At 36.1% G+C, this 24,165-nt stretch overlaps 1 protein-coding gene across 1 annotated transcript in view; it reads right to left on the bottom strand.

Moving 5' to 3' along the window:
* Positions 1-24,165, bottom strand: part of EPHA6 (EPH receptor A6) — a 1,087,270-nt gene that overhangs the window by 933,563 nt on the left and 129,542 nt on the right. The window contains exon 2 of the mRNA XM_062206703.1: positions 14,477-14,541. Within this exon, the coding sequence (XP_062062687.1) occupies positions 14,477-14,541 (65 nt within the window). The remainder of the gene's footprint in view (positions 1-14,476; positions 14,542-24,165) is intronic.

The following is a 24,165-nucleotide window of genomic DNA, read 5'->3' as shown; positions in this document are numbered from 1 at the left end:
CATGAAAACAAGTTATCTATCCCACCCTTCTGGATGTTTTTTGTTTTATCATGATCAAGCCAGATAGGATAAAGGATTTTAAATCATGTCTTTTGATGAGTTTTGTCCTCACCTGATAACTGAATGCCAATCTTTTTTTCTTCAAAATTGTACTTAAAAACCCCCAGTGTCAAGGAGTCTTTTAGGTTTTTTTCCTCTTGGAAGCCACCCTCCATGCTGCTCTGGCTGGAGGTCTTTGACTCTAATAAATCTTGTTTTTTGAATTAAGAAAAAAGAATAGAAGTACATCTTTCATTACTGAACTTTTAAGGAAGAAGGCTAACCTCTCTAGGGAAGAGAATATGATCTGCCAATGGTGAAAATTCACTTTATTGTAGGAATTAAGATAATTTTCTATTGTGTTTGAATTTTTGTACAATCAGGGTTATTTATAATTACAACTAGCATCTCCTGAACTAACATCAGAGGGGGGTCATAGAATTTATCCTACAAAACACGACACTTTTAAAAATTAATGTGGCACAATAAATAATCATTCTAAGACAACAAAAATAAAAGTGTTCCAGCCAAATTATGACTAATGGTCATCCAAACAATATAGCAACTGTGTTTGGTATATTGATAAGATGTATCAATAGCAAGAATAACATTACTATAATAATGTTGGCTGCACATATTTGACTATACATGTTTCTTTACTATAAGTTTACAATGTGCAAAATTCTTACAGCAACTCTGATATACATAAAGAAATCTCTTCTATTATGCACTGAAAGTATTTCAAAGTAAGCATATCATTTTATTAAATGAATATTATTAAATTAAGCTACCTAATCAGTTTACTAATAATATGATGTTACCTCCACAGATAGTCTGGGAGATACATAAGCATTCAAAAGGAAAAATGTACACACACAGAAATAAATATACACATACATTTTAATTTCATGATTTTAATTGAAAGACTTCTTTAACTGAATTATTTCTGTATGCATTGCTTAAAAATTATGGTTGGGATGAAGCTTAAATTAAGCATTACGTAATAGATTTTGCTTTGCTACATTAAAACAAAGTCAAGCCACTCAAAAAAAAAAAAAACCCACTTTGCTTACTATGGTTCATTAGTTCAAAATACAAATTGCATGGAATATAGATTACAAAAACCTAGTTAACACTTAAAGCTGACCCATGCTTGTTGAAAACTTGATTGGTTAGTATAAATTCTCCAAAATTTGCAGTCTATCTATCAACCATTACAAATACATATGTTTTACTTTTTGTCTCTTCTTAATAACAAGGTGCAGGATTAATAACCATTTGGAGTTAATATTTTCCTGGTGTGATTCAGATCATCAACTATTCTAAACTGCTCATTAATTCTTTAAGAATGTATTTTGACTGGTGTTGACTAAACAGCTTATATGATTAAACAGCTTACCATGATAGGTAAACATCCTTCCCTTTCACCTTCAAAGTTCCATTTTAGTAAAAAAGTAGATGAGAAAAATGAAATAAATTGGTCTAAAACACAAAAACAAAAGCAAATTTATAAACTTTCTATCTGTAATCAGATCTATGATGAATTAGATCACAGTTCTGTACTCACTGTTTTCTTGCCCACAGCTGATTCTTCCCAACAGAGTACCATATTGTTCTATCCCCAGTGAGAATCAGTATCTTATCTAAACTAATTCATTACTTGTATATTTCTTTAGTTATTCCACCAAATTTTATTGAGTATATATTATGGCAGTCACTAGCTTACACAAAAATGAAACACTCAGAGTTCTTGTACTATACAAGAGTTCATAATCTAAGAAACAGATACTTAAATATCATGAGATAAATGCTACAGTATGCAATGATTGCAGACATCCCAGAAAAGAGGTTTTCTAATTCAGCCTTAACCAGTACAAGTCTTCCAGAAGAGGTGGAGGATCTTTTGTTACTAAAAAGACCATTGTGGGGGTAAAGGGGCACTGTGGTACAGAGAGTTAAGTCGCCACCTATGGCACCAGCATCCCACATGGGCACAAATTCAAGTCCTGGCTGCTCCACTTCTAATGTATCTCCTTTCTAATGGCCTGAGGAATGCAGTGGAAGACAGCCCAATTGCTTGAGCCCTTGAGCTTACACAGGAGACCTGGATGAAGCTTCTGGCTCCTGGCTTCAATCTGGCTCAGCCTTAGCCATTGCAGCCACTGGGGAGTGAACCAGCAGATGGAGGATCTGTTTTTCTCTGTAACACTTACTTTCAGATAAATAAATACATTGCCCTTATTAAGAAATAAAGACCATTAGGAGAAGGCAAGATAGAAATGTCACGGTAGGAATGAGGGGAGATAAAAGAGAACTTTCCAAATACTCAGTCACATAGTCTGAGATAAGAAGCAAGTCACATGGAAGAACCTACCAAAAAGCTTATTTTGAAAAAGCTGGAAGGCGGAGGTGAGTGAAGGTCAAGTTAAGTCAGACAAAGGCAAACTAAATAACAGGAAGTAGACAGAGTCTTTTTTAGTAAGATGAAGCCCATGGACATGATTAGATCTTTAATTTAGAATGTGAATTCTGATAATAGGACAAGGCATTGATAGAAGTGTTGGGAGGAGGTGCTGGAAAAATCTCAACATGGGTGAAGAAATTTCCAATCAAGAAATTTGTGAGTGAAACTTATGACAGAAAGCTATAAACTGATTTAAAGCATTTTGGTAGGTAAAATTAACCATATTTGATAGTTGATTATCAACTATAAAAATAAATAAATCACTTAAAATCACAAAAAATTTATAAAAATATTCAGTCTAGCATGCTTCATCTAGTTGTTAAATATTTTACACTAATTCTCCTAGGATTTCCTAAGAAAATTTAGCCTTTGGATAAGCTTGCATTGGACTTAGATATATATATATATATATATATATATATATATCCTTTCATTTATAAATGAAATGATTCATGAATATTTTATTAAATTTTATGTTTAATTTTTAATTAAAACAATTAGAACTTGCTGAGAAAACAGAACTTCAGCTTAGATTTTTACAACATGAGATATATTGCAAAAGAAAAACTAGAAATTTCTCCTGGAAGTAGGACAATGGAGTTAAAGTTTGTCAAATAACAATGTAAAAAGTAATGAGAATAAAGAAAGCATTATGCAGAACAAGAAAATTTGGTTTAAATGAATCCATAACTTTATATGTATATGTATAATGTGTGTGTATATATATGATGGAACAAGACAGCATTTCCAGATGCCAAGCAGATAGGGATGACATGCTACTGGATGTTCAGTCTACATACTACTGGGAAATCCAGTCCATAGTACTGTGATACAAATAAATCTAGGAATCAGTCTCAGATATTTTGCTATAGCAATGGAAAACTAACAAACTCGATACTTCATTTATAAAAATGTTTGCAGGAAGACATCATGAAAACTATACACTAAAAACAGGAGATACTGAAAAAACAACTTCCATACATATTTTCCAGCTGCTCAACATGAGGCTAATTACATATTCACAGACATCAGTAAACATTTCACATCTGATTTCCTCAATCTGCTTTTCTACTACTTCTCTTCCTCATCGTAGAATTAATTTCATTATTATCTAATGTTATGTTCTTTCAACTAGTGAAAAATAATCCATTTTCTTTGTAGAGGGTGCTATTTTGAGACATTGGAGAAAGAAATGACATAAATCAGCTACTTTAGGTACTAAGGTATATACTAACCAATTTATGGCCTCCAGAAACTATGCATATTCCCTCACCTATTTACCCACAATACCTGCAGGGAGGGGAGGTCAGTTGGCCACACAAACTTGATCAAAGAAACCTAGCAGCTCTGGGGTCCTGTGTTCTCACAAAAGTTCTACTACCCATAGCCTTTCATGTTTCCTGGCTTGCCTCAAAATAGTGCCAGTGCCTCACTGCCTCCATTGTCACTGATGCTGTTACTACAGAGCTTGCAATCTGACAACTACTGGGTTTACAATGTGGCAGCCCAACTAACAGGGATTCACTTTAGATTACCTAAGAACTGGATCTGGAAAGTCAGCGGCAACACAGCTCTATATGTACTGGCTAACCCTACTTTCCTTTTCTCATATCTTTGTTGAAATATCTGCTATGTTTACTTCTATCGTTTCAGATTCAGTTTTTCATCTAAGATTTGGTGCTGAAAATGTTTATTTCACATAGATAATACTAAGATTAGACAAAAATGCATAAAATGCTTAAGTGTAGTTCTTATTGCAGTACCATGACACAATTTGAATTTGAATATGCTGAGGTAGAGATTTGCATGGGTCATCTTGTGGAGTCATGTATGTGGAATTAAATTTATAAGTGCTCCTGAAAGTGTCAAGGTTTACTGCTCAACCTAGTGCACCACAGTAAAGTTCTGAAGTCTTCCTTTATGGATTTTAAGAAACAGCAACAATATCAGGTAAACAAAGATATAATAACTTGATTTTTTTTTTAGACTGAATTAACTTGAAAATAAAGCCAACTGCTACTGATAGTGATTGAAATGGTGAGAAAGTCAAATGGACTTCAGACAGCTCATTTTAAGGAAATAAAAAGGTTAGTGAAAATGAAGTGGGGCCAGTGTTGTGGCTAAGTGGGTTAACGCCCTGGCCTGAAGCACCGGCATCCCCTATGGGTGCCAGTTCGAGACGCGGCTGCTCTACTTCTGATCCAGCTCTCTGCTATTGCCTGGGAAAGCAGTGAAAGATGGCCCAAATCCTTGGGCCCCTCTACCCGAGTGGGAGACCTGGAAGAAGCTCCTGGCTCCTGGTTTCGGATCAGTGCAGCTCCGGCCGTTGCGGCCAATTGGTGAGTGAACCATCGGATGGAAGACCTCTCTCTCTCTCTCTCTCTCTCTCTCTCTCTCTGCCTCTTCTCTGTGTAACTCTTTCAAATAGATGAATAAATCTTTTAAAAAAAGAAAATGAAGTCAAATTGATTTTGTGAAATTGCTTAATATTTCAGTCAATTATGTAACATCTCTGAGAGTTAAATATGTAATATTTTTGCTTAGTCCTGCATGTAAGGGCTTAGATATTGTCTCTCCAGTCTAACAAGTAAAAAGCTAATCCCCAGACTGAAACACATCAACTCCTCAAAGATTTCAACTCTGAAACTTCAACTTTCCCCCAAATTGGAGAGATGTATAGGTGAATACAGAGAATCACAACTTACAGAAGCAGAAACCCACTAGTAGGAACCTCTGCAAGACTAGTGCCAGGGCAGAACTTAAGGTGTAACTGAGGAATTCCAGGAGGATCAATAGGGAAAATTCTAAGATTTATAGCTGTAGCTATAGGGGAATCTCTACAGTTTTGTGAGTTTTATCTGTAGAACCTTCATCAGGTCCTCAAGCAAATACTGTAGTAAAAATCTGTTTGCACTTCTGGCAGACAGAGAAGCAAAGGAACCATTTGCAATATGCCAGACCATTCTGTTCTTAACAAGTCCTGTCTTGGGTTCTCCTGTTATGGGTTCTCCTGTCAGGAGAAACTATTTTAACAGAGCCTAAGCTGTCAAGATTTTATCACAGTCTAACTGACCTGCAGGGAGGTAAATAAACAAATCCATTCAGCTCTAGTCACCCAAGTGCTAGAAGCTGCTCTATTCCACTTAAAGTATGGGTTAGCAGAGTAACTAAGAAGCACACATGAAATTCACTGTCCAGGAGTACAGACTCACCAAAAGAAAGAGATCTAATGATAGCATAATAGAACATCTTCCCACACCCAACCACTACATTATTAAAGGACTATTTAGCAAAGTTCTTTATACTTAGAACATTAGGTCCACCTTTGAAAAAAAATTTCCAGGACTACTAAAAGGCAAGAACAGAACAAAGCCAAACAAAACAAATGCCTCATACTTGAAGGGAATAAACGATTATCAAAACCAGAGTCAGAAATGTCAGGGATGCTGAAATTATCAGACTACAAATTAAAAAAACAAAAACTACTATGGTTAAGAACCTCGGGGCTTCAAGTTAAAAAGCTGATAACATGCAAGAACTGATGGATAATGTATGTGGAAATGAAAACTCTGAATTTCGAAATCCTGGAGATCAAAAGCACTGCAACAGAAGAGGCTTTGATGGGCTCACTAGGAGAGTGGACATGGCAGATAAAAATCTCTAAACTTCACAATACAACAATAGAAGCAAACACTCTGACAGGAATTATACAATACTATAATTTTAATTATTTTTTAACTATTTTAAAATGTATTTTATATAAGTAAAACTGAAATATTTTCATTTGATTATTACTTAATATTTCTTGTCTATTTTCCTGCTGGACTATGGACTTTTTTATTTTTGAATGCTTTATTTAGTAGAGCCATTAAAATTTAAAGATAATGTAAATTAAATCAAAAAACAACAGCTTAAAAAATAAAGAAAATTCCAACACTAACAAAGAGGGGGGAAAGATTAAAAATCTACAGCAGATTATTCAAAAACTATGGGGCAATTATAAAAGGTTAACGTGTGTAATGGAAATATCAGAATGAGAAAAAAGAGATAGAAAAGAAATATTTGAAGCAATACTTACTACTAATTTCCCCTAAATTAATGTCAGACTCCAAACCATAGATCTAGGAAGCTCAGGGAACACAAAGCAGAAAAATGTCAGAATAAACTAAACTTAGGCATGTCATATTCAAACTTCAGAACATCAGAAAAAAAACACTTGAAAGAGCCAGAGGAATAAAACATTTTACCTACAGAAGAGAAAAGATAATAACAACAACATCTGAATTTTCATTGAAACCATATAAGCAAGAAGAATGTGGGGTGGAATACTAAAAGTGTTGAGAGAGAAAAATCTACCTACATAGAATTCTGTATGCTGTGAAATTATCCTCCAACAGTTAAGGAGAAATAAAGACTTTGTCAAACGAAAGTTGAAAGAATTTGTTACTAGCAGACCTTCCATGTAAGAAATGTTAGAAGAAGTCCTTCAGAGAGAAAAAAAATGACAGTGGTTAGAAACTTGGATCTGCATAAAGAGAACAGGAGTGTAGGAGAGGGCAACCTCTGTAGTCACCTTCTGTGAACACACATGGCCCGCTCTCCTGAACTGCCGTGTGTTGGTTTCTGCTTCCTCAGAGAGGCCACCAGGAGCTCTCCAGGTAATCATGAGTCCCATAAACAAGTTGTCTTAAGAATCAAACTCTAGATTTCCAGTGTTCCTCCAGTCACTAATAAGTACAAACGTTGTACATTGTTTTCTTTTTGTGTAGACCATTAGGTTGCTCCTTTATCGTATTTTTGAGTCAGCAAACAAAAGCAATTAAGTATTATGTCTTTTTCATGTGTCCCTTCCTTGAGTATCCCAGATCTCTTTTCTTTCTTTCTCTCTCTTTCTTTCTTTCTTTCTTTCTTTCTTTCTTTTTTTTTTTTTGACAGGCAGAGTGCACAGTGAGACAGAGAGAGAGAGAGAGAGAGAGAGAGAGAGAGAGAGAGAGAGGGAGGGAGGGAGGGAGGGAGGGAGGGAGGTCTTCCTTTGCCATTGGTTCACTTTCTAATGGTCGCTGCGGCTGGTGTGCTGCAGCCGGCGCACCGGGCTGATCTAAAGCCAGGAGCCAGGTGCTTCTCCTGGTCTCCTATGTGGGTGCAGGGCCCAAGCACTTGGGCCATCCTCCACTGCACTCCCGGGCCACAGCAGAGAGCTGGCCTGGAAGAGGAGAAACGGGGACAGAATCCAGCGCCCCGACTGGGACTAGAACCCAGGGTGCCGGCACCGCAGGTGGAGGATTAGCCTAGTGAGCCACAGCGCCGGCCCTCCTTTCATTTCTTATGATTACTTTCAGGGAACACTTGAAGCTGAATAAGCTGGCCTCTCGAATCCTGGTTAATTCCAATTCTGCAGCTTTTATGGGGGCTGTTATCATGCTAGAGTCCAACATCTAAGGTTATTACCTTCAATATCTACCTTGGTAATTCTTGGCTGTAAGGCTAATTTAGTAATATATAATCAAAACATACAATCAGCCAACTATTTCCATGGCTTCTGTGCCCATAGATCCAACTAATATTCAGAAGAAACTGCACATATACAGACTATCTTTGTCATTATTCCCTAAAATGTACATTATGAACTATTTACATAGTTTATATTTTATCATAGGTAATCCTGATATAAGGGGAGAGGTGGGTAGGCCTTATGTCTAATAGATATTAGTATTAAATAACTGTACATTTACAAAATTAATGATTAATTCGTAAATGCTAATGCTTTTTTTGCAAATATAAAACAATTTAATTGAAACTAACATGATGGATATTTAGAACACCATCACAAATGCTGTGAAGTTTATTAGAAAAAATTTTAGCTATCCATTTTGAAAACAATAACAGGGGCCAGAACCATGGCTCACTTGGCTAATCCTTCGTCTGCAGCGCCAGCATCCCATATGGGCACCAGCTTCTAGTCCTGGTTGCTCCTCTTCCAGTCCAGCTCTCTGCTGTGGCCTGGGAAGGTGGTGGAGGATGGCCCAGGTGCTTGGGCACCTGCACCTGCGTGGGAGATCAAGAAAGGCACCTGGCTCCTGGCTGGGCACCAGCATAGTGGCCATTCTGGGGGTGAACCAACGGAAGGACGACCTTTCTCTCTGTCTCTCTCTCTCACTGTCTAACTCTGCCTGTCTAATAAAAAAAAAAAAAAAAAAGAAAACAATAACAATTCCTTTTTGACAAAGATTACCACTAAAGTTTATATTTTCAGAAATCATACATATATACATGGTAATTTTGGATAATTTCAGTGTATTACATGATGAATAAAACTGTAATACTAAAGTCTCATACTATAATATTCTTTATAAATAAATATGGAAATCACCATTTAAAAGTAAAAATGATTCATTAGGACATATTCCATTATATGTTATAATGCATTTGACCTGATTTTTCATTTTTGAAACAACTATATTAGGAAATTATGGGCTCCGTTTTATTGAATAAGATATCTTCCTATACCATTTAATTATAGCCTATGCTTCTTTTTTTTTTTAATTTTTATTTTTTTGACAGAGTGGACAGTGAGGGAGAGAGACAGAGAGAAAGGTCTTCCTTTTCCTTTGGTTCACCCTCTAATGGCCACTGCAGCCGTTGCACCGTGCTGATCCGAAGCCAGGAGCCAAGTGCTTCCTTAGTTTCCTAGCATTCAGGTAGCAGATCATGGGTCTTCTTGTCCTCCATAATCATGAAAGTTACTTCCATAAATACATATGTATATGAGACTGGAGAAAGTGACAGACATCTATTGGTTTGAGATCACATATTTTATATGATCTTGCATGGTTCAAACCCTAATGATCATCTAAGTCACACCATGCAAAAAAATCGATAATATGATATTTAAAACCAGTATTTTACAACTCAGAAATACAAAGTTTCCTATCTCTAATTTACATTATTAAAGTACATCATAATAATAGCCTGTGTTTTCTATTAACACTCCATTTTTCTTAATTTTTAATTAAAGTATACACCATTGTTGAAAAGGAAATAATCTGATTTTGCATGTTAAATGCCTATTTCTACATCCAGTACAACTGAGTCACAAAGATCTGATTTACCATGTATACATTAAATATGGGCTTTTAAAAGTTAACTATCTCTTAGTAGACAAAAGCATAGAAAAAAATATCACAAGAAAATATTTCATTGGAAGCTCAAAATATTACTAAAAATAAAAGTGAATGATGAATTTCTCAATTAATATGAGTTCATAGAGTACTTGAAAATCAAGTTATTTCAATCAACGTTAAGTATACATAATTTTAGGTATAAAATAGTATCTTAGAAAACTTTTATTATTGTGCTACATTTTATTCAGGTATAAGTACTCTTAATCACCAGTATGTGGCTACTCAAACAAGTCACTTATCTTTTCAATTAAAGTATAATTTTTTTAAACATAATAGTTATTAAATAATAAGTATAAAACATTTCTTCAAGCTCAAAGAAAATAAGATAGGGTTGAAAAACCTTTCATTTTTCTCACTAATAGCTGTTTTTATTAGAGTTACTACTAAGACAGGATGCCTCAATATGACATATATATTGCTGTGCAATATTGAATAGGGCCCATTGGTGAGTATAAATATTTTGAATATTAAATTTAACTAAAAGTTCTATTATTGTAGTTGTATTTCCTTTTAATTTACAATGTTATATATTGGCTTAAATAAATCAAATAATCAAAGGAAAGATATAAACATGATAACATTTCAAAAAAATTTTTTTCTTTTACATTTTCAGCTTAGAATAATTAACCCAGGAGATACTTATTTTAAAAATTCTTCTTTTGAGCAAAGTTGTGGCCTGAGCAGTATCTTTCCTTTTTCTCTTCTAATTAGCATTAACATAGCAGCTTTCTTAAAGACGAAATGCCTCTTTTCCAGATTTTCAAAATTGAAATGAGATAGTTCTGAATAAAGTAAGGTTCAAGAATAACCACTGATCAGTTTTTCACAGCCACAGAAAATGCCCACACTTACTGTTTATGAAAACATTTCTTTGATATTCACTTAGAACTTTTAGACTATAATACAAAACATTTTTATTCATATATATTCCTCCAATGATTACCAAGGCACTATATTAGCTTCTTCGCTAGATCATCACAATTTTATTATCTAAGTGTATTATGCTGACAGGTAAAAGATGGAGGGGATCCTTATAGGATAAAGTTGTTAAGAGTTTTGAAATATGTAGACATAAAATTCTTGACATTAGACAGAGAGAGCAAAAGTTAAGAATTACAACCACTGGTTCCTAAATTCTCTGATGCATTCAATCTCTTCTGAGACCAGGCTTCATCATCTATACAAATATAATTATTCAATTTCATTCTATTCTCAATATATCAATAATGCCATGTCATCTATATTTTGTCACATATATTTATTCCAATTTTCCATAGGGTCTTCATTTCTAATAATCTATATTATCATTGTAAACAAAAGAAAGCTTCAGTAATGTTCATTTGCTTAAGTGAAGTGGGAAAGCTTTCCTTTTTACTTTTACCTACTAGAACTGAGCGATGCACTATCTAGACCAACTAAAACATCAAATGATAAGCTATCTATGTGAAAACAATATGCCATATCATATGATTACAGTTTTAAATCCCTCTGCATTCCTCCACTCCAGCAAAAATGATTCTCAACACTTAGACTTAATGCACTCTTTCAATAATTTGTGCCTTGGCTCAAGCAGTTCCATTTGCCTAAATAACGTCTTCTACCTCCTCCTCAAGGCCAAATGATACTTCACAGTTTATTAAAAAGAGTTGATACATCACTTCTCACTCTCAATTTTCTCTGAATAGATTTAATCTAACCTTTAATTATGCTTTCATAAAACATTGCTCAAAACTATCTGAAGAGTCTTTCTTTGGCCTTATGATTAGGTAGAATTCTCTACAATCTGAAATTTAGAGGATTAAAAAAATCTGTCTTTAGCAGAGTAACAGAATACTTGGAACAGAGAAACATAAAATACAAGTTTCTTAATCTGAATTCTGGACAGTGTTTAAAATAAAACAAAGTATACATTTAGGTGTTGACACAAGTGACAAACAAATATTTCAGAAAACTAATATGCTCTGTTTTCATTTCTAAAAGTCTAAAAAAATGAAGCCTATAACAACTGTGATATAACTGTTTATCTTTTAATGTCTGAATCCATGTGTTATTTTTCCTCTAGTCTCTATGTACTGATCATCAGCTTTTACCTTTACACAGTAGACTCCTTTAAGAAACAAAAAGCAACTGTCTGTGAAATGATCATTCATTAAGTGTTAATATTAGGATATGCTGTCCTAGAAGTCTTGCCGTCCTATTTCTGAGACTCTGTGACCTTGTAAAAGTTATTTAATGTACCTGAGTCTTAAATGTCCCTATCTATCAATGAAGATAAATTATACTTAACTTATGGGCCTGAGGTGAGTAAAGTGCTTTGAACAAAATCTAGCATGTGGTAAATGCTCCATAAATTTTAATCATCTTTTCCTTTTCTGCCTTACTCTCTTATATTTATTTTCTACTATATTCTTCTCTTTTCTTGCTTCTTTCTCTCCTTCCTCTCACTAATCTTTGGTACCTGAAATGTACAACTTAGGATAGGCAGGATAATTCTCAAGTGGAGAAAAGAAGTTTGAGTCAATTAGACAAATATCACACCTAAGTAACTGGCCTTCCCTGAGGTTTGCAATGCTCCTCTGGTAGCAGTACCATGGTGCTGGGGTATGGATAGGATTCACCACATTCATGTGTCAGAAATTTACTGCACAATGCAACAATGGTGATTAGATCACAGAAAGCTCTACCCTTAAGAACAGATAACGGTCGTTTTAGAGGGAATGGGTATTTATTGAGGTAGGAGGCACTTTCAAGATCAAGTTCACCCTTCTCTTGCTCTCCCACTCTCACCCCAGACTCGTTCTCCCCTTCTGCCCTGCCCTTCTATCTTCTACCCACCAGAAACCAACACCTCCATTTTGGATTTTCCTAGCCCCCAGAACTGTAAAAAATAAATTTCTTTCATAAATATATTATGTAGTCTTAGGTATTCTGTTTTAGCAGCAAAAACAGAATAAGATACACAAAAAAAGCAAAGCCTTTAGAGTTAGAAATTTGTTAGTTTGAATCAGAATCCATCATTCCTGATTTGGCTTATAACTACTGGCATTTTTCTCTTTCTATCTTAAATACTGGGATTCTACAAGCAGGAAATACAAACAACACATAACCTCCAAATGCCATTTTGAAAACAAAATGAAAATGTTTACTGTAGTATCTGGCAAATAGAACACTATGAGGTAAGTAACATTTCTCTGATAATTTTTCCCTCTGGCCGTAACAAATCTAAAACACTAGAAAAAAATTCCTACTTCATGACATCCATGAAAAAATCATCACAAGAATGAGAGCATCAAGTGCACATGTGATTCGGTAAGTCCTTGTATCTCCTTGTTACCAGCTGGCTTTGAAATGCAGTCTGATCAAGCCCAACACAATCAGTAAAGCAAGGGCCAAACACATTTGTTCCTACATGATGTTTTGACTTTGTCCATGTGAGACCACTGATAATATGTCTCAAAAACTTTTTTATTCTTTTTCAGGAAATGGAGAATAAAGGATTTTTAAACTACTTAATTATTGCTAAATGATTACAAGTTATTTTGCATAAATATATATCTTGGGATGGCATTCTAGAAATGTTTCATTTACTTCATAAAAGTAACTGTGGTAAATGTGACTACTTAATACACTTGATAGTGATGTCTGTTCATTTTAATAGATATAAGATAATAAAGATAAAGCAGACACTTACTTTAAGATATATTTCTCAGAAATGACTTGGTGAGAATTCTAACAAAATAAAATGAATAAAATGAAAATTCCAGAAAAATAAACTCACAGCAAACTTTTAAAAATCTAAAGAAGCAAGCAGGTTGTTAAGCAAAGAGAATGATTTAACTCTTCATAAGATTTCTGGTTGAAAATACATGTTTAATGGATAACCTATGATGTAAAAATTTCAAATTCAAACAACAATATGTGATAGTTCTATAAGAATAAAACATGCTTCAGACAGCTTTTACGTTCAGAGTTACATTTGAAGATATAATGAAAATGTGATGTAAAAATATTAACTAAGATGTGACAAATGAGAAAAATCCAGTATCTAAGAAAAAATAAAGGTAATCCAGTATATCTGAAAACATCTGACTCTATTATTGAATATTTTATCTAGATAGAAAAAAAATCAAAGTAAAAAACTTCACAAACCTTTTTATTCATTGGCATATAAAAGAAGTGGAAACACATTCCAATGTGAAAAATTACACAAAATATAAATAAAAACCATATAAAATTCAATCACAATCATAGCTAAGTGTCAATACCTGAAAAACTATATAAATCACACATTTATAATCCTTCAAAAGCAACTATTTCTAGTTGACAAAAGTCTAATCACAATTTATCTTTTTGACAAGTCCAAAAATCACATGCTGCTTTACTAGACTTAATATTTTATATTAAAAATAAAATTGTTAACATTTGTGCAATACATATATGATATTCTAAAGTTTATATACGATACTCATTGGTGCTACCAAGTTTAAGATATACACAAAAAACTGTTTTGAACTTACATATAAAAGTGTATTTCTTAAGAAAATATTTATATGTGAGGTATTCCAATGTTATCCTCTATAAAGCGTATTATTAAAGAACAATTACAGGATGCTTAAATATAATTCCCATTGATTACTGGTTCTAAGTGAATTTAATCTTTTTTATGAGGTTTAAGTTGTATGCCAAAATTCATACCAAATACAGCCAGAAATTCACTCTTCCTTTATTATAAGCAATCCTAAACAAGTATCCCTAAAAAGGATAACAATTTTAAAAAGATATTTAAACTTACCCCATTTAATGGATATGTTTTCCACCCTAGTTCTCCCAGTACAGTTGTTGTATCAAGTAACACAACTGAAATTAAACAGATAAAAAATGTATGAGTTTTTCAATACAAAAAATTTTAAAAAATTAATTTTAGCTGTAACAAATGGTATTACTTTAAAATGTATGTACTTAATATTAACATGTAATTCTAATAGCAATTATAAAATACATGACATTATTATAAATTAATTTTTAAAGTATGCTGATTTGTATTTAACAATGCTAAATGAAACAGATAATTGAATAATAGAAATATCAAGGACAATTTTGGAGTGAAATGGGTATGTTGAGATTCGATGACTGCAGTGCTTGTCTTTTCGGTTGAGGAACAGTGTTTTTTCTTCAAACTATTTGTTGAACTTTTTATTTAGTGTAGAGTTCAACTTATGAGCATAAAATAAAGTGAAACTATATCTTTGTAAAAATTAAGAATGGGAATAGGACAGGGAGGAGGAAGGAGGTTTGGAACAAGGGTGGGAGGGAAGGTAGGGTGGGAAGTATCGCTATGTACCTAAATTTATATATATGAAATACATGAAACTTGTATACTTTAAATAATACTTAAAAAAATAATAAAAAGCATTCAATTGTGACAGAGACACAGTAACAGACAGAAAGAACTCTAATCCACTGGTTCACATGCCAAACACCTATAATGCCTGGAAATGGGCCAGGCTGAAGCTGGAGCCAGGAACTCAGTCCAGCTCTACCATGTGACTGGCAGAGACTCAATTACATGAGCCATTACTGCTGCCTCACCAGATCTGCATTAACAGGAAGCCAGGGTTAGGAACTAGTGCTGGGATTCACACCCAGGTACTCTGACCTGCGACTTAATTCATATCTAAACCACTCAGTTTGAAAATTGTAATAACGTATTTTTAAAAACCTTTCCCCAATTTTCATATATAGTCTTCTTTACCATTTAAAAAAATCTGTTACAGTAGGCTTCAATATTTTAATTCTATTAAATGGCCTGATATATAATCAGTAAAATATGAAATAATTTTGAATAAGTCTACTATATTCAAAGGATAGTCTACATTTTCATATAAAAAATAGTACACTTACTACTAAAAGATAGAAAAAAAAAACTATTTCCTTCATCAAAAGCAATTCACTGTCTTGTCAAAAAGGCAGAAATATAAATAAAAATCTACTATGTTAACTTCTACAACACGAGACCATTTAACACCCTAGAAATTAACATCTTTGGGGCCAGCATTGAGGTGCAGGGCAACAATCACATCAAGTCCTGGCTTCTACACTTCTGATCCAGTGTCCTGCTAATGTGCCTGGGAAAGCAGCTGGGACCTATGCCTCCATGTAGGAGACCAGCAAGAAGCTCCTGACTCCCGGCTTCTACCTGGCCCAGCCTAAGCCTCTGTAGCCATTTTGGGAGTGAACTAGCAGATGGGAAGATGTCTCTCTATCTTGCTCTAATTCTGACTGCCAAATAAATCTTTTAAAAAAAGAAAAGAGTGCTGGGTTCTAGTCCTGGTTGCTCTCTTCCAGTCCAGCTCTTTGCTGCGGCCTGGGAGGGCAGTGGAGGATGGCCCAAGTGCTTGGGCCCCTGCACCCACATGGGAGACCAGGAAGAAGCACCTGGCTCCTGGCTTCGGATCGGCACAGCAGCGGCCATTTGGGGGCCGAAACAACGGAAGGAAGACCTTTCTCTCTGTCTCTGTCTCTAACTCTACCTGTCAAAAAAGAAAAAAAGAAAAAAGAAAGTTGCCCTGGCAACTCATGACTAGAGCCTAGGGAGATTACTGACGCCATGAACAGGAGTGTCAAATTGTTAAATCAGCAACAGGAGTCACTGTGTACTTACACCCCATGTGGGATCTGTCCCTAATGTGTCGTCTAAAGCCAAGTGATGCTATAACTAGTACTGAAACAGTATTTTTATACTTTGCGTTTCTGTGTGGGCACAAACTGATGAGGTCTTTACTAATTATATACTGAAGTGATCTTCTGTATATAAAGAGAATTGGAAATGAAAAAAAAACAACCTGGTGTTAAAATGGAAATGGCATAGAAAATTAATTAATTTGAAAAAAAATTATGTAGGATCTCTGTCTTTAATGTGCTGTACATTGCTATTTAATGCTATAATTAGTAATCCAATGGTAGTTTTTTCACTTTATGTTGCTATATGGGCAAAATGTTGAAATCTTTACCTAATATATACTAAACTGATCTTCTGTATACAAAGAGAATTGAAAATGAATCTTTACATGAATGGAAGGGGAAAGGGAGCGGGAAAGGGGAGGGTTGAGGGCGGGAGGGAAGTTATGGCAGGGGGGAAGTCATTGTAACCCATAAGCTATACTTTGGAAATTTATATTCATTAAATAAAAGTTTAATAAAAAAAGAGAAAGTAATTAACATCCTATAAATTAACTTAGTCTAAGGTTATAGGGCAAAGTCTGGCAGGACATTACAAAGAAAACGCAAATTCAGTTAGGCTAAGCCCAGAGGACCTTTAGTAAGACGAAGTATTTTTTAAAAAGATTTACTTATTTATTTGAAAGGCAGAGTGAAAAAGAAAGAGGGAGAGAGAAAAAGAGGTCTTCCACGTGCTGGTTCACTCTCCCATAGCTACATTAGCCAAGGCTGGGCCATTCTGAAAGCCAGGAAACAAGAACTCAACCCCTGGTCTCCCACATGGAAAATAGTGACCCAAGCACTTGGGCCATCTTCTGCTGCCTTCTCACATATATTAGCAACAAGCCAGATTTGAAGTGAAGCAGCCAAGACTTTACTCTAAAGCGGGATGCCAGTATTACATATTAACCGACTGTACCACAATTCTGGCCCGTATTAAACAATTTTTAAAGGAGAGAAAACAATAAAATGAATCCTTATATACACATCACCAACTTCAATAATCAACCAATTTTTTTTTTTGATAGGCAGAGTGGACAGTGAGAGAGAGAGAGAGAGAAAGGTCTTCCTTTTGCCGTTGGTTCACCCTCCAATGGCCGCCGCGGTAGGCGCGCTGAGGCCGGCGCACCGCGCTGATCCGATGGCAGGAGCCAGGTGCTTCTCCTGGTCTCCCATGGGGTGCAGGGCCCAAGCACTTGGGCCATCCTCCACTGCACTCCCTGGCCACAGCAGAGAGCTGGCCTGGAAGAGGGGCAAGCGGGACAGGATCGGTGCCCCGACCGGGACTAGAACCCGGTGTGCCGGCGCACTGCAAGGCGGAGGATTAGCCTATTGAGCTGCGGTGTTGGCCCTATTCTTTAAATTTTAAACGCCTAAGAAGGATTGTGTATTGATTACAGAGTTCAACCAGTGGTATTAAGTAGAACAAAACAGAGCAACAACAACAACAACAAAAATATTAAAAGGAATAAAATAGTAAGTTGTCCCTCAACAGTCTAGACAAGGGCTGATCATGTCATTGTCTCTCATAGTGTCCATTTCACTTCAATGGGTATCATTTTAGATGCTCATTTAGTTGCCATCGATCAGGGAGAACATATGATATTTTTCCCTTTTGGACTATTTCATTCAGCATGATATTTTCCAGATTCCTCCATTTTGTTGTAAATGCCCGGATTTCATGGTTTTTTACTGCTGTATAGGGTTCCATAGTGTACGTACCCATAGTTTCTTTATCCAGTCATCCATTGATGGACATTTAGGTTGATTCCATGCCTTAGCTATTGTGAATTGAGCTGCAACAGATATTGAGGTGCAAATGGCTCTTTTTTTTCTCCCCTTTAATTCCATTTGGGTAAATTTCAAGGAGTGGGATGGCTGGGTCCTGTGGTAGTGCTATATTCAGGTTTCTGAGGACTCTCCAAACTGTCTTCCATAGTGGCTTTACCAGTTTGCACTCCCACCAACAGTGGGTTAGTGTCCCTTTTTCCCCACATCCTCGCCAGCACCTGTTGTTGGTTGATTTCTGTATGTAAGCCAATCTAACTGGAGTGAGGTGAAACTTCATTGTGGTTTTGATCTGCATTTCCCTGATGGCTAGGGATCCTGAGCATTTTTTCATGTGTTTGTTGGCCATTTGGATTTCCTCTTTTGAAAAATGTCTATTAAGGTCCTTGGCCCATCTTTTTAATGGGTTGTTTGTTTTGATTCTATAGTGTTTCTTGATCATTTTATAGATTCTAGTTGTTAATCCTTTATCTGTTGTGTAGTTTGCGAATAATGTCTCCCATTCTGTTGGTTGCCTCTTTACTTTCCTGTTTCCTTTGCTGTAAAGAAACTTTTCAATTGAAGTAATCCCATTCGTTTATTTTATCTTTGATTACCCATGCCTCTGGGATCTTCTCCAGGAATTCTTCGCCTGTTCCAATATCTTGATGGGTTTCCCCTGTGCTCTCAATTAGTTTCATGGTGTCATGGTGCATCTCTAGTTCTTTGATCCATGTTGATTGGATTTTTGTATAAGGTGTAAGATAGGGGTCTTGCTTCATACTTCGACATGTGGACATCCAGTTTTCCCAGCACCATTTGTTGAAGAGGCTGTCCTTGTTTCAGGGGTTGGTTTTAGGTCCTTTGTAGAATATGAGTTGGTTACAGATGTTTGGATTGATCTCCAGTGTTTCTATTCTGTTCCATTGGTCTACCTATCTGTTTTTGTACCAGTACCAGCCTGTTTTGATTATAACTGCCCTGCAGTATATCTTGAAGTCTGGAATTGTGATGCTTCCAGGCTTGTTTTTATTGTAAAGGATTGCTTTAGCTATTCTCAGTCTCCTGTTTCTCCACATGAATTTCAGCATCATTTTTTCTAGGTCTTTGAAGAATGACTTTGGTATTTTGATTAGTATTGCATTGAATTTGTAAACTGCTTTTGGGAGAATGGACATTTTGATGATATTGATTCTTCCAATCCATGAGCAGGCAGGTTTTTCCAATTTTTTTGTGTCGTCTTCTACTTCTCTCTTTAGTGTTTTGTAATTTTCATCATAGAGGTCTTTGACATCCTTGGTTAAATTTATTCCAAGGTAATTTATTGTTTTTGTGGCTACCGTGAATGGGACTGATTTTAGAAGTTCTTCCTCAGCCACAGCATTGTCTGTGTATACAAAGGCTGTTGATTTTCAGCTTTGACTTTGTATCCTGCTATTTTACCAAACTCTTCTATGAGTTCCAATAGTCTCTTATAGGAATTTATTGGGTCCCCTATATATAGTATCATGTCATCTGCTAATAGGGATAGTTTAACTTCCTCCTTTCCCATTTGTATCCCTTTAATTTATTTTTCTTGCCTCATGGCCCTGGCTAACACTTCTAGGACTATATTGAATAGCAAAGGTGAGAGTGGACATCTCTGTCTGGTGCCAGTTTTCAATGGAAATGCCTCCAACTTTTCCCCATTCAATATGATGCTGGCCATTTGTCTATCATAGACTGCCCTAATTGTGTTGAGGAATGTTCCTTCTAACCCCAATTTGCTTAGGGTTTTCATCGTGAAATTGTGTTGTATTTTGTCAAATGCTTTCTCTGCATCTATTGAGATAATCATATGATTTTTGTTCTCAATTTATTAATGTGATGTATTACATTGATTGACTTTCAAATATTGAACCATCCCTGCATACCAGGGATAAATCCCACTTGGTCCGGGTGAATGATCTTTCTGATGTGCAGTTGGATTCAGTTTGCCAGAATTTTATTGAGTATTTTTGCATCTATGTTCATCAGTGAGATAGGTCTGTAGTTTTCTTTCTCTGCTGTGTCTTCTCCAAGCTTAGGAATTAAGGTGATATTGGCTTCGTAGAAAGAATTTGGGAGGATTCCCTCCCTTCCAATTGTTTTGAATAACTTGAGAAGTACTGGGGTTAGTTGTTCTCTAAATGTCTGGTAAAATTCGGCAGTGAAGCCATCTGGTCCTGGGCTCTTCTTTTTCGGTAGTGTGTTTATTACTGATTCAATTTCTTCCATGGTTATGGGTCTGTTTAGATTTTCTATATCTTCACGGTTCAGTTTAGGAAGGTTGTATGTGTCCAGGAATCTATCCATTTCTTCCTGGTTCCCCAACTTGTTAGCATACATCTCTTTGTAGTGGTTTCTGATGATTCTTTTTATTTCTGTTGTGTCTGTTGTTACATTTCCATTACTATCTTTGATTTTACAGATTTGGGTCTTCTCTCTCCTTTTTTTGGTTAGTTGGGCCAATGGTGTATCGATTTTGTTTATTTTTTCAAAGAACCAGCTCCTGATTTTGTTGATCTTTTGTATTTTTTTTCGTTTGTTTCAATTCTGTATATTTCTTCTCTGATCTTTAGTATTTCTTTCCTCCTTCTGGATTTGGGCTTGATTTGTTGCTGTTTTTCTAAATCCTTGAGGTGCATGGAGAGTTAATTTGGTTCCTTTCCAGCTTCTAGATGTAGGCACCAACTGCTATAAACTTTCCTCTTAGCACTGCTTTTGCTGTGTCCCACAGGTTTTGATAGGTTGTGTTATCATTTTCATTTGTTTCTAGAAATCTTTTGATTTCTCTTTTAATTTCTTCGATGACCCACTGTTTGCTTAGGATCATGTTGTCCATTCTCCATATATTTGCATATGGTGTAGAGATTCTTGGGTTGTTGATTTTGAGTTTCACTGTGCTATGGTCTGAGAAGCTGCATGGTACAGTTTCAATTTTTTTGAATTTGTTGAGGCTCCCTTTATGGCCTAGCATATGGTCAATCCTAGAGAACATTCCATGTACTGGGGAGAAATACGTGAACTCTGTGGCTGTGGGGTGGAAGGTTCTGAAGATATCTATTAGGTCTATTTGGTCTATAGCATCAATTAACTCTGTTGTTTCCTTGTTGAATTTCTGTCTGGTTGATCTGTCCATTGGTGAGAGTGGGGTGTTGAAGTCCCCTGTTACTATTGTATTTGAATCTATATCTCCCTTTAAATCCATTAGTAATTCTTTCAGGTAGCCAGGCACCCTGTAATTAGGTGCATACACATTTATAATAGTAACGTCTTCCTGTTGGATAGATCCTTTAATCATTATATAATGCCCTTCTCTGTCTCTTTTAATAGTTTTTATGTTAAAGTCTATTTTGTCTGATATCAGGATGGCCACACCAGCTCTTTTTTCATTTCTGTTAGCTTGGAGTATCTTTTTCCATCCTTTCACTTTCAGTCTGCGTGCATCTTTGCTGATAAGGTGTGTCTCCTGAAGCAGCATATAGATGGATTCTCTTTCTTGATCCAATCAGCTAGTCTACGTCTTTTGGTAGTAGAATTAAGACCATTCACATTCAGTGTGATTACTGTTAAGTACTGTCTTTTCCCATTCATGTTTCCTAAACGAGATGTTTATGTATTCTGAACTTTGTTTGTAGGTTACTCTACATTCACTTTTTTTTTTTTTTTTGTAGTGAAGTTCTTGTTTTTGTATTTCTGTGTGCAACACGTCTTTGAGCAAATGTTGTAGGGTTGGACGCGTGGATACAAATTCTTTCAGTTTCTGTTTGTCTTGGAAGATCTTTATTTCCCCTTCATTCATAAATGATAGCTTTGCAGGGTATAGTATTCTAGGTTGGCATTGTTTGTTTTTTAAAACTTGAAATATATCATGCCATTGTCTCCTTGCCTGTAGTGTTTGCGATGAGAAGTCTGGGGTGAGTCGGATGAACTTACCCCTGAATGTGATTTGTCGTTTTTCTCTGGCACATTTTAGGATTTGTTCTTTGGTGTCACTGCGCTGAGTGTTGCCACAATGTGTCGTGGTGAATTTCTCTTCTGGTCTATGCTGTTCGGACTCCTGGCTATCTGCTGAATTTGCCTGTTATTATCCAGCTGCCTTTGTTTGAAGTTTTCTGATATTATTTCATTGAAAACACCTTCCAATCCATTCTCTCTTTCCAACCCCTTTCCAACCCAACACCATTTGATTGAATCTTGTAGGTCTCCGACCATATTTTTAATTTTTTAATTTCTTCTTCCTGAGTTTGAACTGACTGTATTATTTCTGGAAGTTTGTATTTGAATTCTGATATTTGCTCTTCTATTTCACATGTTCTACTTTCAAGGGATTCCACGGAGTTTTTCATATGGTCAACTGAGTTTTTCATTTCCAGTATTTCATTCTGGCTTCTCTTTAGGATCTCTAATCCTTGGGCTTGTTTTTCGTTCAGTTCTCAACACTGTTTTTCATTATTTCTAAGTAATCTGATTACTAATTTTCTGAATTCTTTTTCTGGCATCGTTTCAAATTCTTCTTCTTCTTCAGCCTCTGTTATGGTTGGTTTAGACTGCTTCATTGGCGAGTTTATATGTTCTTTTATATTCTTATTGTGGGTTTTTCCTTTGTTTTTTGGCATTTCATCTGGGTTGTTTTTCAGGTTGATTCCCCTCTGCTATAAGCTGCTGTGGGTCTGTACCAATATCCTGTGTAAGCAGGCTGCTCTACCTTCTAGAGTTTATTTTTTATTTATTTATTTATTTATTTATTTATTTTTTAATTAAACTTTTATTTAATGAATATAAATTTCCAAAGTACAGCTTATGGGTTACAATGGCTTCCCCCTCCCAAAACTTCCCTCCCACCCACAACCCTCCCCTTTCCCGCTCCCTCTCCCCTTCCAATCACATCATGATTCATTTTCAATTCTCTTTATGTACAAAAGATCAGTTTAGTATATATTAGGTAAAGATTTCAACAGTTTGCCCCCATAGAGCAACACAAAGTGAAAAAAAAAAATACTGTTGGAGTACTAGTTATAGCATTAAATAAGAGTGTACAGCACATTAAAGACAGAGATCCTACATAATTTTTTTTAATTAATTTTCTATGCCATTTCCAATTTAACACCAGGGTTTGTTTTTTTTTTTTTTTTCATTTCAAATTATCTTTATATACAGAAGATCGATTCAGTATTTAATTAGTAAAGATCTCATCAGTTTGTACCCACGCAGAAACACAAAGTGTAAAAATACTGTTTCAGTACTAGTTATAGCATCACTGCACATTAGACAACACATTAAGGACTTGAGTGGGCTGGTGTCAGGGCTTTGAGGTGCCAATCTCCGCCCCTTGGGAGCCAGTTTCCCTGTTCCTATGTTCGCCCTTACGTGTCTGTGCCTGGGATTCCTTGGTCAGCCACTCTCCCTCACTGCGCCTCCTGCGCAAGGAGTATCGAGTACCTCCAGATCACCTTTGGACTCCACCCCTGCTGCTTCCTCCTTCGGAGCAGAGGCCAGCCTCCTTTATGCCCGAATGTAAACAAACAGAATGGCTGCTCTCTGCTGGCTGCAGCTCTGATTGTGGGGAAGGCAGAGGCTCCTAAGGATCCTGACATTTTTAATCCCTCAGTTCATCCCCCTGGATCTGCCCTCTTCCCCGGGGCGCTATTTTTTTTTTTTTTCCTGGTAACTTTGAAGTAGGCAGGCATACAGGTTGGAGTTGATCGAATTTGTGAACTGGAAGACTATGCCCCTGTGTGACCTCATGCTCCTACCTGATGCCTTTGCCACACCCTTGTGTGGCCGTACCGGGGTGCCCACCAGCCAATCAGGTTAATTGACCACTCCCCTTTGGAGTGGGTTAAAAGCCTGGGGCACAGTGTGCCCAGACTGCTCTTTCTCCCTGGCTTCTTGCTAGGAAGGGGCATGCTGTAGCCCCACGCCTCCAGGGCTCATGGCCTTCAGGCCATGTGCTCCAGGCTTCCTGGCCTAGAT

The sequence above is a fragment of the Lepus europaeus genome, chromosome 2 (genome assembly GCF_033115175.1).
Source record: "Lepus europaeus isolate LE1 chromosome 2, mLepTim1.pri, whole genome shotgun sequence".
In the NCBI taxonomy this organism is placed as follows: Eukaryota; Metazoa; Chordata; class Mammalia; order Lagomorpha; family Leporidae; genus Lepus; species Lepus europaeus.
This window is presented reverse-complemented; position numbering and strand designations above follow the sequence as displayed.